Genomic DNA, 16088 nt, shown 5'->3' with positions numbered 1-16088 from the left:
AAAATAGTGCTAGTGCGCTTGCTTTTTGGGCTCATGGATGCAGAAGATCCGGGTAATTTTATACGCGGAAGTCAAACTTTTTTGGCTTCATGCACCACCGAGAAACTTTCATAGGAATGAACGGGGCACTGCCTCAAACGATGTATCCAGTTCTCTATATAAATCCATGGTAACAGAAAGATACAAGAATGGTAACAATCTTCCCATCTAACTTTCTGCGGAAAACAAATAAGAATATTCCCCAAAATGTTAAACTATCCCTGAAAGAGAATAGTGTATAAAGTGATTAGAAACAAGATTTGAACAGTGCTACGCTAACATGTCTGACACAGGAGCTGCAATAGGAGACGGAGGGAAAAACAGCCGTGGTTAGTCTGACTACGTTGTTTCTTTGCAGCAGACCAAACGCCTGGATTGTTGAAGGGTATTGACTCTGAATAATCCTGCTTCCCTCTAAATCCTCATCCTCTGACTTCAAACGCTGTGCAAAGACTTTCAATAGAATCTGGCATCCTCCCAACTTTCTCTCCGTCAGTCGCTCATTCTTCTTCTTCTTCTTCTTCTTCGCATTCTTTTTCACTCTCTGTCCTCCCCTGGATCAACTGTCCAGCCTTGAATCACAAAGCCAAGCCCAAATTCTGTGGAAATCTCGAGGAGAGGCCCCTGCGTTGGCTGGCATACACACACCAACACACACACACACACACCACACACACACACACTCCTCTTGTACGAGTGACAACAAAGAAGGCACGGCTGTAGACCCGGTGGACAAAAAGTCTGCTAAATGAAAGGTCCCACACAAAGGAACAGAGAGCAGGTTAGAAAGGATTTCAAGACCATCTGTGAGAATCAACATATGAAATCTTCAAACAAATCCAAACCACCACTCAATATGTTCAGTTTATGCACATATTCATCATTCATCTCACAAGGTCTGCATGTTTGGTTACTATTGGAATCAGTGTTTTTACTCAAAATGAAGCCTTCCCATCTTTCATCCCCCGCACAAACAAGAAGATACACTCGCAGCTTTTTAGGTTTGACAAAAAGCATTACGAGTGTTCTTTGAGAAGGGACTAGCGCGGCCCTGTGAGGCAGAGGAGTCCTTTGAGGTAAATGCTAACTTTATGCTCACAATAAAATGCTAACATGCAGGTATTGTGTGTGCGTTCCAATACCTATACTACCATACTATTTAGTATGCCAGAAAAAGATTTAGTATGTCCCAATACATAGTACGTCAAATGCAGTATGCCAAATATACCAGGATGTCCTACTATATCTGGTCGCATTTTGCAGTATGCAAGCCAGCATGCTTTTCTGGTAGAAGGTAGAAGGTTAGAAGGTAACCCGTAAATTGCAAAATCTGGTTTGAGATGTGCAAAAACTTGCAAAAACTCTTGCGAGACTCGCTGCCCGACGACCAATCCTAACCGGAACTATTTGAGACACAACCGCTATTCTGACCTACAATCCTCTGCACGGCGGATATATGAGCAAGAAGGTCAAAGTTCAAGGCACAATGTTATGAAGAAGTAGTACGTCGCAATTGTATGCATATTGCATTCAACAGTACATACTTTAAGAGAAGCTGCAGTATGTACTAAAAGTAAAAGGCAAAAGTGTGCGATTTGGAACGCAGACAATGTTTATGGTCACCTTAATTTAGCAAGTGCTAATTAGCACTAAACACTAAGTGCAATTGAGGCGGAAATGTCATTCATTTTGCAGGCATTTGGTTGTAAACAAAAGTATTGGACAAATTCCCTTAAAACCTGCAGAGACATTTTCCTCAAAACCACAACTGGAAAGAGGAAAAGTCAGGGGATCAACAGAGCTATTAGGATTCATCCTCTGGGGACCATGAATGTCTTTACTAATGTTCACATACTTGCCAACCCTCCCGATTTTCCCGGGAGACTCACGTTTTTCATTGCCCTCCCCCGGTTTCCTCCCGGGGTCACATTTCTCCCTATTTATTTCTTCCTTTTCCTTATCTCAACCAGTTTCTGCCTCTGTACAGCGTGTAAAAGCTCTACTGTTTGCACCTGGACAACAATAGAGCTACACCAAATGTAGTTTCCTGGTGGAAGAGATGCTCGGAACACAACATGGTTAGATCTGCACTCGCTAGAGTGCAGCGCCCAAAGTTCGGCTATATGCTGTCGTGGCGCGGCGCAAGCCATTAGAAATAACGGGTTTAACAGCGCAGTGGTGCCATTGTCGCATTGTGTCTGAAAGGGCTTTCAGTGAGGGACTGAGAGAGAAATGGAGAGTACTAAGAGATATAAATAGTGAATAAATGAATGAAAACTGATGAATATTAGTTTAAGCCAGAGATTCACACAAACTCAAACTAGATGAGCGAATTATTCCGTTTTCTTTCCTGAGAATTAAAAGTAAAATTAAAAGTAGGTCTATTGAACATAAAAATGCTGTTGAAGTGCAGTATTATTTTATTTTCATTCTTTAAAAGTCACCAGAATGCAGGAAACAAAGTCTCTGAAACTCTTCTTAGGGAGGACACCCAGACTCCCCGCTTTGGTTTTGAAATCCTCCCTATTTTTGAGGTCTCAAGGTTGGCAAGTATGACGATCCATCCATTAGCAGTTTGGATATTTTATTCTGGACCAAAGTGGTGGACCAAAAAACCGACTGACAGACAGACATTGCCATCCCTATACAGCCATGCTGATAGCCTGGCTAAAAAAGCTTTATAAGATCTGCAGATGTGTCACTAAGATGGTATGATAAAACTGATATCTTTTAACTCACACCTCTCATCAGGTCTTTTACATGATTCCTGGCAAAAGCAGCTTCTATGTGAGACAGCCTGGTGTTTCTAGAGGGGACTGTAACATGAGGAATGTTCATTTTCAAGACAAAAGATCCTAAAATGCAGTCCTATAAAAAGCTGCATATTTTCCCTAACTGAGGCGAGCAGCCAATGTGTGACCAACATAGAAACTTTACTGGAAGGGAACACTATGTTACTGTAGTCAGTGATGCAGCGCTGCTCAGGGCTGGTCACAGCACAATATCTGTCCTTGGTAAGAAATTACTGTTTTGAACTTGAAATCCTTGTTGAAATGTGGACTGCAAAGGAGCAGTTGGGTAAGTGTGGTGGCTACTGCAGCTCTGCTTTTAGAACAACTTTTTGCATGATTTCCCTTGAAGAGCGGCCTGGTAATGACGCTGGAATATTAAAGTAAATACAGAAGAAGTGGGTTTATCCCAAATTCAGATTTCTGAAGCAAACTAGTCAACAGTGGAAATTAGTCAAATGAGACAATCCAAAATATCTTTTACGTCATTAGTTAATAGGTCAGAGCGCACGCTACTCACATTACACAAAGAACCATTTAGCATATAAATATTTCATTTACTACAGTGATGCTGTTAGATGATATTGCCATTGTAAACCAAACAAGTGCAACCTGACAAACTTGAGCTTAACTTTTCAATAGCAGATTACGGAGAGCATCTCAATACCTGCACTGATTTCAGTGTCTCACTCATTAGTTTCATCGAATTGACAAAATTTAAAAAATAAGGATATTTTACCAAAAACTATATGGATTTCAGCTTTAACTGACCCTTTGTTAGCAAATACAACTTGTGTTTTGATTGTTTTTGTTTTTCACTACTAGCAAGAAAAAATAGCATTGCCAGTTTTTTAGTTCAATCAACAAAAATGTGTTTAAATATAAACACCATGTACATGTTGACACTCTCTACAAGACAGGACCTGCCTTAAGGCCCAAACAGGGATTGTAATTAATGAATATGGGGCCTTGCAAAGGGCCTGGGGCCCCAAGGCAGTTGCCCGCTTTGCCCAATTGGTAATCCAGCTTTGCCTCTAGGGGCGACCAGCGGGGCTTTTAGACTCAGAATCAGGCTTCCAATAACACACAGCATGCATGAGGTAGAGTGTAAGGCAAGGCACATTATATCACAACGTTATAGTTTGTTAATAATTGAAATAGATTCACTAGTAGTGACATAATAATGCGCCATATTAAGGGAGGGTTTGGATGTTTTGAAATTGGGGTTGTATGAGGTACCTATCCATAGTCAGTGTATTACCTACAGTAGATGACAGTCGGCACGCCCCCAGTTTGGAGATGAAGACAGGAGTTGCCGCACGGAACCAGATGTGGACAGGGCCAGCAGCAAAACACATTTAAGCCACCTGAAAGAAAGGCTCACCTAAAACGCTGTGGTATATTTCACATTATTTCCGTCAGTTTACATTGCTGTGAGACAGCCATTTCCAACAGGGAACTGAAGCCGCTGTATCCATCTATGCTCTCACCAAAGCCACCAGACTCCATTGAAAAAAACAGTAATTTTACCTCACAGAACACGGGAGTTGCTGGTCTTCCGCTGCCTCGGTGGTTAGTTAGCTTGTGTTATTGTGTGACTCTGGCTAGTTCAGATTCACGTCACACAATAACACAAACAAACTTAAGCTTCAGTTCCCCGTCGGAAACATAGACTGTATAGCTGTCTCAAAGCAAGGTAAACCAGCGAAAATATTCTTCATGCAAAGTACACTTAAACCGATTTATAGATTTTTTTAGTTGGGCCTTTCTTTTAGGTGGCTAAAATACATTTTGCTTCTGCCCCGTCCACAGCAGTACATTGCTTTGGTTCTGTGTGGTAACTCCAGTCTGTTTCTCCAAACTGGGGGCATACCGCCCGTCATCTACTCTAGGTAATACACTGACTATGGATAGGTACCTCATACAACACCACTTCATCCTAACTATCCCTTTAACGCTTTCAGTTATCAAAGATTCATTCAGATTTGAATGTGGAATATGTAAACCGGTGCTCTAGGAACTACACAGTGCCAGACTGCCATGGCCTGTTTGATGATCCATGTATCTCTAAATTTGGTGATTTTTTATTTTTAAGTAAAAACTGAAGGATTGACTGTTATGGGTTGATTAAGCTAAATATATCAGTTAAAACACATAATGAACACATGAAAAATGCATTTTCACAAAGCTGAAAAAGGCTGTTTTTTTTACACTCATGAAAAGTTGATATATTGTAGGTTTAGAGACAGTGATCTAACCTCGCATCCTCTCAGATATTTGATTGTGACATAAATTCTTTGCAATTATACAATCCTGGGTTTCACAAAATGTAATTCTCATTTCTTCTTTTCAGTCAAATCTGTCACAAATAACTCCAACTTATCCTAGTGTCTTAATGCCACTGGATGTGCCTCAGGAGTCAGCATATATGGAGGTCAAAGTTCAAGTTTAGTTTAACTTGTTAAAGGTCTGTTGCATGATTTTTTCCAATCAAATTAAAAATATTCTTTTATAGGATTCAAACCCAGGATGTTGTGGTTATAAGGTATGGGCGTTAGCCAACTGAGTGCTGACTTTACTGGACGTAACGCAACCAGAATTTATGCACTGAAATAGAAACTCTGCTACCAACAAAAAACTTTAAAACATCATCTGTCTAATCAGCAGCAATCAAAACAAGTTTACTCCCCCCTACTGAGCCCTCCTTGTCTGGCACTGAGTGTACTGCTGTAATTTGACAGCTGATTGTGGTCTCCTCTCAGTCAAGCTGTGGGGCCGCTGCCATTCAAACATATTCCTTTTTCAATTCAAAGAGTAAAAGATGGGCAGAGGATCCTTTAAAGGCTGGTAAACAGAAACACAATTAGCATTTATGAGTGCAAATAGCAAGTCCTGAGCTCTTCAACGAAACCAGCACTCAGCCCTGACTGTTTGATCTTACATTCATCAGCACCACTTGTGTTCCTGACAAAACAGTAGCTCACAATTAGAAGCAGAGCAAATATAAAAGAAAAGGGCTGACTAACTGTGTCTGCTGGATTCCTGCGTCTCATGTTAACGGCAAGTTTTTTTCCTCTTCCCAGGCTAGAAACCAAAATGACATATTGACTGGCAGGAAGACCACAAACCACAGAGTGTTAATGGTCACAACAGCTTCATGCCACATACATTCAAGTCACAGCAGCATTAAATTTATAACAGCCGGTCTCATCAAGTGGTCATGTAATATTGCCGGAGGCTGTAAGATGAATTATGGGGTATTAAAAACACATTTTGGACGACTATATCCGGTCTATCTTTTTATGTTTTCCAAATTTTTGCCTTTGTTCTTACGAAATACTGACCGACTTTCAGCCTTTAGGTTTGCCATTAAGTGCGTCTTCATATAGCGTTACTTGTTTCAACGGAATAGTTTTCGGGAAATAAGCGTATTGCTTTGTTGTCAAGAGTTAGAAAAGAAGATTGAAAACACTCTAATGTCTGTGCATGCATGGAGCAAGAGCCAGGAAATGGTTAGCTTGGCTTAGTATAAAGACTGGAAGCAGGGGGGAAACAGCTAGCCTGGCTCTGTCCAAAGATAAACAAACATACATCTACCAACATCTCTAAATCTCACTAATTAATCCATTGTATCTTATCATGTGTTTAATCCATAAACAAACAGAAATGTATAAATGACAGCGGCTGGGCTGGAGTCTCTCCGCTAGTTCCCTGGCAACATCTCGCAAAGACTCCAGGAAGTCACTGCGCAGAGAGCATTGATGTATAAAGAGAAGTGGATACAGCGTTGGAGGCGGGCTCCCGATCATTCTCTCAGGAGAAATGCTCAGTGGTGCATGAAGCCAAAATGGCTCGACTCTCGAGTGATAAAGTACTCGGATCATCCGTCAATCTTCCGAATCCATTTGGCCCATAGAGCAGGCGCAATACTGTTTCCTTTAACTCCGCCTCCGAGCCCTCGATCCAGCCTCGGTCTGGGTCTCATTCACATGAACAGAGAAAGAGAAATAACTCTGGATTCAGTTATTAGTGCATTTTACAACCTTTAGGATCTAATGATTTAAATAAGGGCTATTCAAGTGTTCATACTGGGAAGTTAATTTACCTAAAAAAAAAAATTAGCGACTGACTTACAGGCATCTCTTTCCAAATGTAAATCCATGGGAAAAAGTCTTTTTGAGCCCAATTGCATCACGTGACGGACACGGAAGTTGTAACTCCACCGTTTGGCCACTACGAATATTTGCTTCAAAGCCCGGCGCACTTCCTAGGGGCTTTGTCGAAAGCATGGCTGTATAATAAGAACTGGATACGGCGCTGTCGCTCAACCTTGCTTCCAATTCTGCTCAGTGGCCACTTGCGGTGTTACAGAGAAAAATTCCCCTGCGGCCCAAAAGCATTTTCCCCATAGACCACCATTGTAAAAGAGACATCTGTAAAACTGTTGACAGGACACCTCGAACTGCAAACAAGGTCAATTATGAATCTTTCTATTAAGAATTTCTGATCCATGGAGGTTTATATTTTCAAAACTTTCCTTGAGCTGATAAACGCGATTTAAAAACACTATTTAACGGACAGATATGAAAGTGACTTCACTCTTCTAATCTAACTCAATGCAACAAGTGAATAATTTTATTTCTCAAAATAAACTATTCCTTTAAACGGAACAGTGTGTAGGATATGGCGGTATCTAGCGGTGAAGTTGCAGATTGCAACCAACGGAAGCTTCTCCCGTGTGCGAAGCGTGTTGGAGCGCTACGGTGGCCGACACGAAAACGCCAGTTGTTGTAAGAGTAGCGTAACCATCGGAGCAGAGCCAGTGCTTAGAGTGTGTGTGTGTGTATGTGTGAAGTGAGTGGTAAAGCAAGAGAGAGAGAGACGGCAACAGGAGCGAGTAACGTTATTGACTCCAGCCTAAAACAGTGTTTGGTTTGTCCATTCTGGGCTACCGTAGAAACATGGCGGTGCACATGGCGGACTCTGTGGAGAGGAGATATAAACGGCTCATTCCAAGGTAACAAAAACACAACGACCCTTAGTTTCAGGTAATTATACACTAAAGAAAACATATTTATTAATATTATATTCCATTTCTGCCAATAGATCAATCTAAATGTTAAACACTGATCCTTTAAGGGGTCACAAGCCAAAATGTTCAAAACTACTAGGTTATATTTTTTAGGATTGAACTTGTACATTACTTATATGTGATGTAATTGCACAAGCAAATGTGAAACCATTCAAGTTTTATCATACTGAATGTGTGCAGGGATGTATGTTTTCAAAGTTGTTACTGAATTCAGGTTCAGCTGGACCATGATGACCAAGTGCCACACCAGCTAGTTATAACAAAATGCATCAGGATGTCAACATAACACATATTGCAGTCAACACAAGGAAATACACTTCTTTAATAGTTCCTAGAATCAAAGCTTGTCCTAAAGGAGGGCCTTCCTTTGATGTGGTGAACTCAGACCGTTCTGCTATGACTCGAGCGCCCCTCCTCAGACAGTCTCTCAGGCATCTCAACAGCTGATTCATAGTGGGTTCTGTTTCCCAGCTTTATTGACTCATGCCCCACGGGGCGCTGGGATTGCACAGGTTGGTTGCCATGGATGTAAGACAAACCTGCACAGGGCGAAAAAAGATCTCCCCTGAGCCCTGCTCAGCAGGCTGCATATTTGTGCATTGTGTGGACGACGTGCAGCAACCTCACAACTGGTGAATGAAAACATGCAGTCCTGAGAGACTTACTGACAGACCAGCAGCAAGACGGGAGAAAAAACTGATGTGCTAGAAAGCTCAAAGGCCGTCAGCTCGACAGTATGGCATCAACTTCGTCTTTATTCTTTCTATTTCTTTCCCCCCCAGTTGCCCAGCTATCTTTTTGGCTGTGAAATTACTTGAAAGGCAGCGGTCAGGTTCATTTAAGGACAAGATATTCAAATGTTGAGGCGCATTCCTCTGAAGAAAAGAGAAAAACGTAATGAGCCATTACTGCGGGATGAGCTGTGCTTTGAAGCTCTACTCATAATTAACATCTCAAGCTCTTGTTTTCGCTTTATTACTCATTATGTTAAAGTATTGAGTGCTTTTTACATGCCCTTGAAGATTTTTTTATAACTGTGGCCCATTACAAGCAGAAAAAACATCAAGTCCCCAGGGGAAAAACATTTTAAATAGCGTTTTATTGGTTCGTGTTATTTCTCAATGTCTCCTGAGTGTTTCAGACTGTTATCCATCTACATTCCTCTAATTTCTTCATCACTCCTCTCCCTTCAGCTGCATCATATAAAGATATCTAATTGAAGGCTTTGCACAAAACAAATGACCGCATTAGCCTGCCCCCCCTTTTAACTCGTCTGTCTTCCTGTCTGTGGTTGTTATGCATTATACACTGGTTTGTTCTCTGAAACTAAGGGACTTGTTAAAGAGAGAAATAGTTCTTCCTGTATTCCCCAAAAGTGTTTATGATGCAGCAGAACAGTAACACAGCCGAGGGCAGCCAGTCAACGTAAAATTTAATTTCAATTTCAAAACGATCCGTAAAGTTGTTGGCCCGTTTCCACTTCCATTATAATCTGAAAGCACCCAAAACAAAACTCACTGTCACACAAGATGAATAACAAACAATTCACTCAAATTAATTCAGCATCATTGAACACTCCCTGGTTAGGAAAGAAGGATTAAATGCTTGACTTGTGTTTCTTTTATGTCTGCACATGAACAGCAAAACAGCTCTTTTTTCCCCACTCTGTTAAGATCTAAGAACCTGCCAGACATTTCTGTCCCTCCGTGCTTCCCATACATATGGTGCCACAGTGAGTTTTCTCCATGTGACAAAGGCTCTTAAAACCTCTACGGCCAAATAGAACAATGCCACGTGGGTGGCTCCCGCTCTCCGGCTGTGTGTGTGTGTGTGTGTGTGTGTGTGTGTGTGTAAACAGATAGACTGAGTCAAAAAGTCTGCAACAACATTTGAACAAGCTTCAGCTTTCACCAGCACAGATTTACTTCAATAGAAAGACAAACAATATTGAACAAGCGGAGACGAATCTTTAAGTTTGTTAGTACACATGTTTTTCATGTGTAATTTCATTGAAGTTGTGATAAATACAAACCAAATTTTACCAGCTATGTCATAATGATTAACTATATATGTGATATAACCCATAACTTTCAAGGGGAAGATATGTTTGGATACAACAATCAACAGCTGGTGGCGGCAATGTGCCAACAAACGAAGTAGTGCGCCAACGAATTCAGCGAAGAAAAAGACTTCCAGCAAGCAAATATGGATGTAAACAACGCAGAATTTGAAATATAAAAAAACGGCTTAGCAAATGTTGAGGAAGGAAATGCACTCGACATTAGACCCCATGGATACACACGATCACTGCACCCTAAATCATTACCATGTCACTTCCTGAGAGCCTCCTTATCGGTTGGAGACAGGTAACCATGGTAACCTGTGCAAACCTCATGTGACCAATTGATTTATGAGAGTCATGAAGTCTGAACTACTTTAAAAGGTGCTAAATACCGGATTGGGGGCATTTCTATTGCCTCTCAGTGGCTCTCAACGTGGCGACGTCGGCTTTCATCAACGCTAGTTCTTTGATGTTGGCTTGGTGTGTCTGGGGCTTTAAACATAACATTGAACGCCAGCTCCTCAAATGTCAGTATTTGCTGTTTTCTGGGGCAGTTTAAGACTGTTGGTTGGACTAAACAAGCAATGTGAATATGTCAACTTGGGCTCTGGGAAATTGTGAAGAGCATTTTTCACTATTTTCTGAAGTTTTAGAGATCAAACAATTGTTCAAGAAATCAAGAACATAATCATCAGATTAGTCAATAATGAAAATAATAGCTGCCGTCCTAGTTTGGACTGTAATTAAATATATCACAAAAACACCACAGCAACACGACATAAAACGTAATAAATGTAACATTCAGAGCAGTTACGCTGCTGCTGTGACTCCAATATGAGACTTAAATTGCTGAGCGTCTGTTGCCACTTGTATTACGCAGCCTGGATGTTGGAAGCAGCCGCCAATGTTTGTTGACTGATGAGGGCCGATGTTGACAGGGAACTCTGTTTGGTTTGGCAGGAGAGCACACTGGCTGCCATTCCACAGATGAAACCATGTGAGTGCTGCTCATTTTGTGAGTATGTTGAAAAGGCTACCAGCTCCTGCAGCCTTTTTTTGGGTTGACCTGGGCAAACAAACCGCCAGCTCTTACACTGTTATGAGAACTTAAAGAAACTTTAAGGAACGAGAACTTTAACTTTAAATGAAAAGACCAAGACCAACAATTAGTTGATCAACAAGTATTTTCTTTATAACCAAAGCATGATTTAGCTTACTCTTCTGTGCCATAGTCCTCCATTGAGCATAGACTGTATGTAAGAAGTGGACGTAGTCACAGTGACGTCACCCATTGGTTTGTGGACTGACGTTTTGAAACCTTGAGTTTGGCATTTTGGCCATCACCGTCTTGTTTTTTTGCAACCAGAAGTCACACGAGAGGGTGGAGCTAGGTAAACATTTTCATCATAGAAGTTTTGTTAAAATGATTGTTATAATACTGAATCTTATCGAGATCGTGAACCCAATATCGTGTATCGTATGAGCTGAGTGAATCGTCACGCCCTCTAACAACTTTCATAACGGTGTTTGCAACTTTTTTTTTTAGTTAACAGTATTTTAAAAAGGTGGCATGCTTCATAAACATCAAATGTTATCACACTCAGAAGTATTTTAGTTCACCTTCAGAGCCTGAGTAGACACATCAAACATCAGACGACACACACAGGGCATTGCCCCTGCAAACCTCAACTAAAACACTGTGATCACGCGGAGACTCTCCTATAAATCATTTGAGTTTAGGAGGAGGAGAACAGCACGTCCTTAAACTGAGAGACATCGTTAAAGAGAATTGCCTTAATGATATGTCTGAGGCTGTACATTCAGGTCATAAGCTCTGTATTTGTTGCCCACTCATTTCAGTCGTCATATGACAGCCATCAGTTAGAGAGGGGGGAAACATCCCACACTGTGCAGGGAGAGCACAAAGACGGAGGCAAGTTGTTGCCTGTACGTTAACTGTCGGTCGTTGCTGAATGAAAGGATGGAGAGGAATGGGAAACAATGACAGAAAGAGGTTGAAAACAAATGTGGGGATGGATGGCGGCCTGTTTACGATGACTGCGTTCCAGTGCTCTAAATATGAGGATTTGGTTTTCTTATCAGGTATAGCAGGACACCTTGCACAGGAAGGGAAGCTATTAGTAAAACCCCCCAGTACATATCCCTGACAGACATTCACCCCTAAAGACGGCCTCCTGAGTCTCCTACAGGAACAGCCAACCTATCTAATCTCCAGATCAGAGTGTAGCGGTAGATCTGGAAGGAGGACAGACCCTCCTCTGTTTGCTCTGAAGTGGAGCCTCACTGCACGCACACACACACTGACTCATCCACTGTTTTTACAACACCCACACAAACCCCAACTCATAAACACAGAAACACACACAAACATCTACACCCATACAATTATCCACGTAGTGCTCTCATCTCAGCACGCGTCTATGAAGTTTAACCTTTACAACAGTGATGACTCAACACACACACACACACACACCGGTTAACTCTTACCTTGAAAAGCAGCCACATTGCGCGAGATGAGGAACTTGAGGCTGGAGCTGGACGTCTGGAGGAGGTTCTGGATGTCTCTCCGGGCCGCCACCTGGTACTTCTCCTCCATCTTTTTGGTGCAGCAGGTCAGGTTCTTGGACATGCACACCTGAAGATCTGAACCTAAGAGCCATTGAGATCAAATGTTATGATCTTAAATCATTATGGACAAGCAGCTAGGATTAAAATGGTTTCTCAAGGTGCAGCTGTATTTCCTAACCAACTTAGCCGGAAATTACATATGTCTTTGCTCTTTTTGTTCAACACAAGATACATATTAACACATGATATTCTTAGAAAATATTCTATAATGTAAAGTAACTAAGCCTGTCAAAGTTAACATGATGATAACGCATTAACGCAAATTTCTTTTAACGCCATTCATTTCTGTAACGCAACATGCAATTTTGGTTATAGCTGGCTCATACTGGCATCATATGAAACTGGAAAACCTAAGAAATCCATTGGTACCAACCATGACTTACTAGCTTGTTGTGAAGGAGGTTAAATAACGCTCCAACTTACACTAAATTTTGGCGAGCAAAAACTGTCATGGACATTTTCAAAAGGGGTCCCTTGACCTCTGACCTCAAGATATGTGAATGAAAATGGGTTCTGTGGGTACCCACGAGTCTCTCCTTTACAGACATGCCCACTTTAAGATAATCAAATGCAGTTTTGGGGCAAGTAAGCTGATGTTGCCTGTTGGACTTGAGAGTCTCATGTAATGATTTGAGCATATTTTTTATGCTAAATGCAGTACCTGTGAGGGTTTCTGGACAATATTTGTCATTGTTTTGTTAATTGATTTATAATAATACATATATACTGTATATACATTTGCATAAAGCAGCATATTTGCCCACTCCCATGTTGATAAAAGTGTTGAATACTTGACAAATCTCCCTTTGATGTACATTTTGAACAGATAAAAAATGTGTGATTAATTTGCGATTAATTGCAATAACATATTTCAATCAATTGACAGCCCTAAAAGTAACATCATAGTCAAATATAAGGGATAATAAATGCATCATTTTTGGCCATCATTTTTGTTTGGAAATGGGATAAAAATCTGTTTATTGTGCAGCAAACATTATTTTTCATCAAGATTTTAAAAAAAAGTCAGATAATTTCAGAACAGGTACATGTTGTTAAAAGACATCCCGGAGTTTGTTTTTTGTTTGTATTTTTCAGAGAAAGGAATGCTTACCTCTGTGACTTGAGTGTGATGCTAATACGTGAGGGGCATAAACTGGGGCTGAGGATTTGCATGCTCTCTTTAGGGTGCTCCACTTTCCTTTACACATTCCACACAGACATGCAAGTCAGTCAGGTGGATGTGACACCTTAAACTGCCCGAAGGTAAGTATGAAAAAGCGAGTGAGTCTCACTATCTTCTGTATTATCTGTATGATAAACCAGCAACTGTCCAAAGAGACAAGCAGCTTCCTGTAGCAGCATTCATCCATAAGAGAACAGAGAGTCTAAAGCCACGCAGTCCAGCCAATGGAGATATTTCACTCAGAAGCACAAAAGCCAACCTGTGACGCTACAGAGGACAAGTCAGGGGATCATTATAGTCAAATTTCATGCAGTCTGGATCAAAGTGGTGGATTGACTGACTGACTAATATACTGAGATTGCCATCCTAAAGACACACAAGAGGTAAACAAAATAAACTAAGAACAAGGTGCAAAAAAAGCACATGATGGCAAATCTGATTGAAAATATTAGGGTGATCAAAAAATGTATAATGTCTGTGTGAAACATCAGCAGTTGATTCTGGTCATATAAATCATTTTAAAAACATAAGGGTATAGTACACATGCCTTTAACATAAAGTAAGGGCACACACAAGCACAATGGTTCTTTAGCAAGTTAAAATATGCTTTAGTGGAGCAAGAAAACCAAAACACCAAGATCCTGAGAGGAGATCTGAGCCGAATCGTTATCGCCCATGAGCGTTAAGTGATGTCTCAGGTTTTCCGCTGCGAACAAATGTAAGCAATCTGCACACATAGGGGTACAATCAAAACATCTTAAAAGAGACCCAAAACTCTGCAAAAAGCCTCTCTGACATGCCTAGGCAGAGTGTGCAGAGCTGCTGCCAGAGACGCTATCAGCTCCCAGCGAGGTTCAAGGAGAGCAAAGGAAGGAGCAGAGCAGGCGATGGCACACGTGGAGGAATTTAAACTCTCCCAGATAAGACAACTTGAAAGAGCCCCAGGTCTTGCTTCTTCTTTTCTTTTTCTTTTTTTAACCTAAATACTTCCCAGAACTATTTTCACAAAAAGCAGCTTTTGTTGGCCGAGGTGCCTTGCATGTGTTTTGACCTAAAGTGAAGGCTGTTTGGCACTTCTTATTAGAAAACACAGAGCTCTCTCTCTCTCTCTCTCACTCTCTCTCTATCTCGGATTCCTGAAATTTCTGTAGGTTATTTTTCACAAGTCCAGGGTCAATTATAGATAACTTCTAAAAAAATCTGCTCTGGGAACGACTAGACCTCTCGCTATCTCCCATTACACCATCCATCTGAACCCATCAAGGAAACAATTTACATCTTTCCCAGATGCATTTGGACTTGGGACGTGTGTGTGAGGTTGCCAGAGAGGTCAGTGGAGTTGCAGGCTGTAAACAGTAGCAAATGTTTTCACAAGGTTAGTGAATCAGGAGCTTATCATCGCTGCTCCAGGAGGCACCCACTGCACACACACTATTTATCTCAGAGAAAAGCACTTTTCAGCTGAGAAACAGCACAGAGATTTAGACCCACACAGGCTCATTTAAGGGGCAGGAGATGGCATTATAAGGGTTAGTTAGAGGTTTAGGAGGTATTTGAGAGTTTTTTCTGTCAATGTCATCAGTTTCCTCCCAGCGGGAGAGGAAAAGGGGTGGTGATGGTGATGGTGAAGTTTGTAGGGAGCAGTTTGTGGCAGGATGCTTCTCAACACCATTAAGAGTTACTTTTCCAGCAGCAGCAGCAAGCCGTCCACTCAATGACAGCCCACATGAAATATCCACACCCATAATCCCCTCCTAAATCTCGTGGAGAAGTAGCCTATCATGTGGAATTACATTACGGGCGGTGTTCAGAAAGTTAAGTGAAGCCTAGTTTACCTAACTTTACACAGAATAAGTCCTGTTTATCCCTGCAAGCCACTTATCTGCTTTGGACAGACGAAAGGAGCAAGAGTTTGGTTTCTTTTCGTCACGACCAACATGTAATCTCAGCAGCTTTAGTTCCCAGTTTCATAGGATTAAAACAGCACATTTTAGGCTATATTAGCACAAATAAGTCAGTGGAGTAGCCTAAACAATAAGTGATTCCTTTTATATAATGTTTTGTTGTGCAAACACAACAAAATCTATCTCCAAACATATTCCTTTTGAAATATTACATGTAGTATGAACCTGACACTCTGCTGAACATAGATGTCAAAACATTAGATATTACTCTAAAAGAACTTCTGAGTTTGCAGTAATTTAAGGCTATTTCCTCCAAAATATCTTAATTTAAAAGTCACACAAAAAGCTGCACTTTAAACATCTTAAAGCC

General features: G+C 41.1%; 1 protein-coding gene across 3 annotated transcripts in view; it reads right to left on the bottom strand.

The window, feature by feature from the left end:
* The window catches only part of gpc5a (glypican 5a), a 141939-nt gene that overhangs the window by 123996 nt on the left and 1855 nt on the right, over positions 1–16088 (bottom strand). For all 3 annotated transcript variants that reach the window (XM_037751561.1, XM_037751554.1, XM_037751569.1), the window contains exon 2: positions 12491–12652. In XM_037751561.1, coding sequence (XP_037607489.1) covers positions 12491–12652 — 162 coding nt within the window. The remainder of the gene's footprint in view (positions 1–12490; positions 12653–16088) is intronic.

Source organism: Sebastes umbrosus, chromosome 2, assembly GCF_015220745.1.
Source record: "Sebastes umbrosus isolate fSebUmb1 chromosome 2, fSebUmb1.pri, whole genome shotgun sequence".
Lineage (NCBI taxonomy): Eukaryota > Metazoa > Chordata > Actinopteri > Perciformes > Sebastidae > Sebastes > Sebastes umbrosus.
Note: the sequence above shows the minus strand (reverse complement) of the source record. Positions and strands in the feature narration are given on the sequence as shown.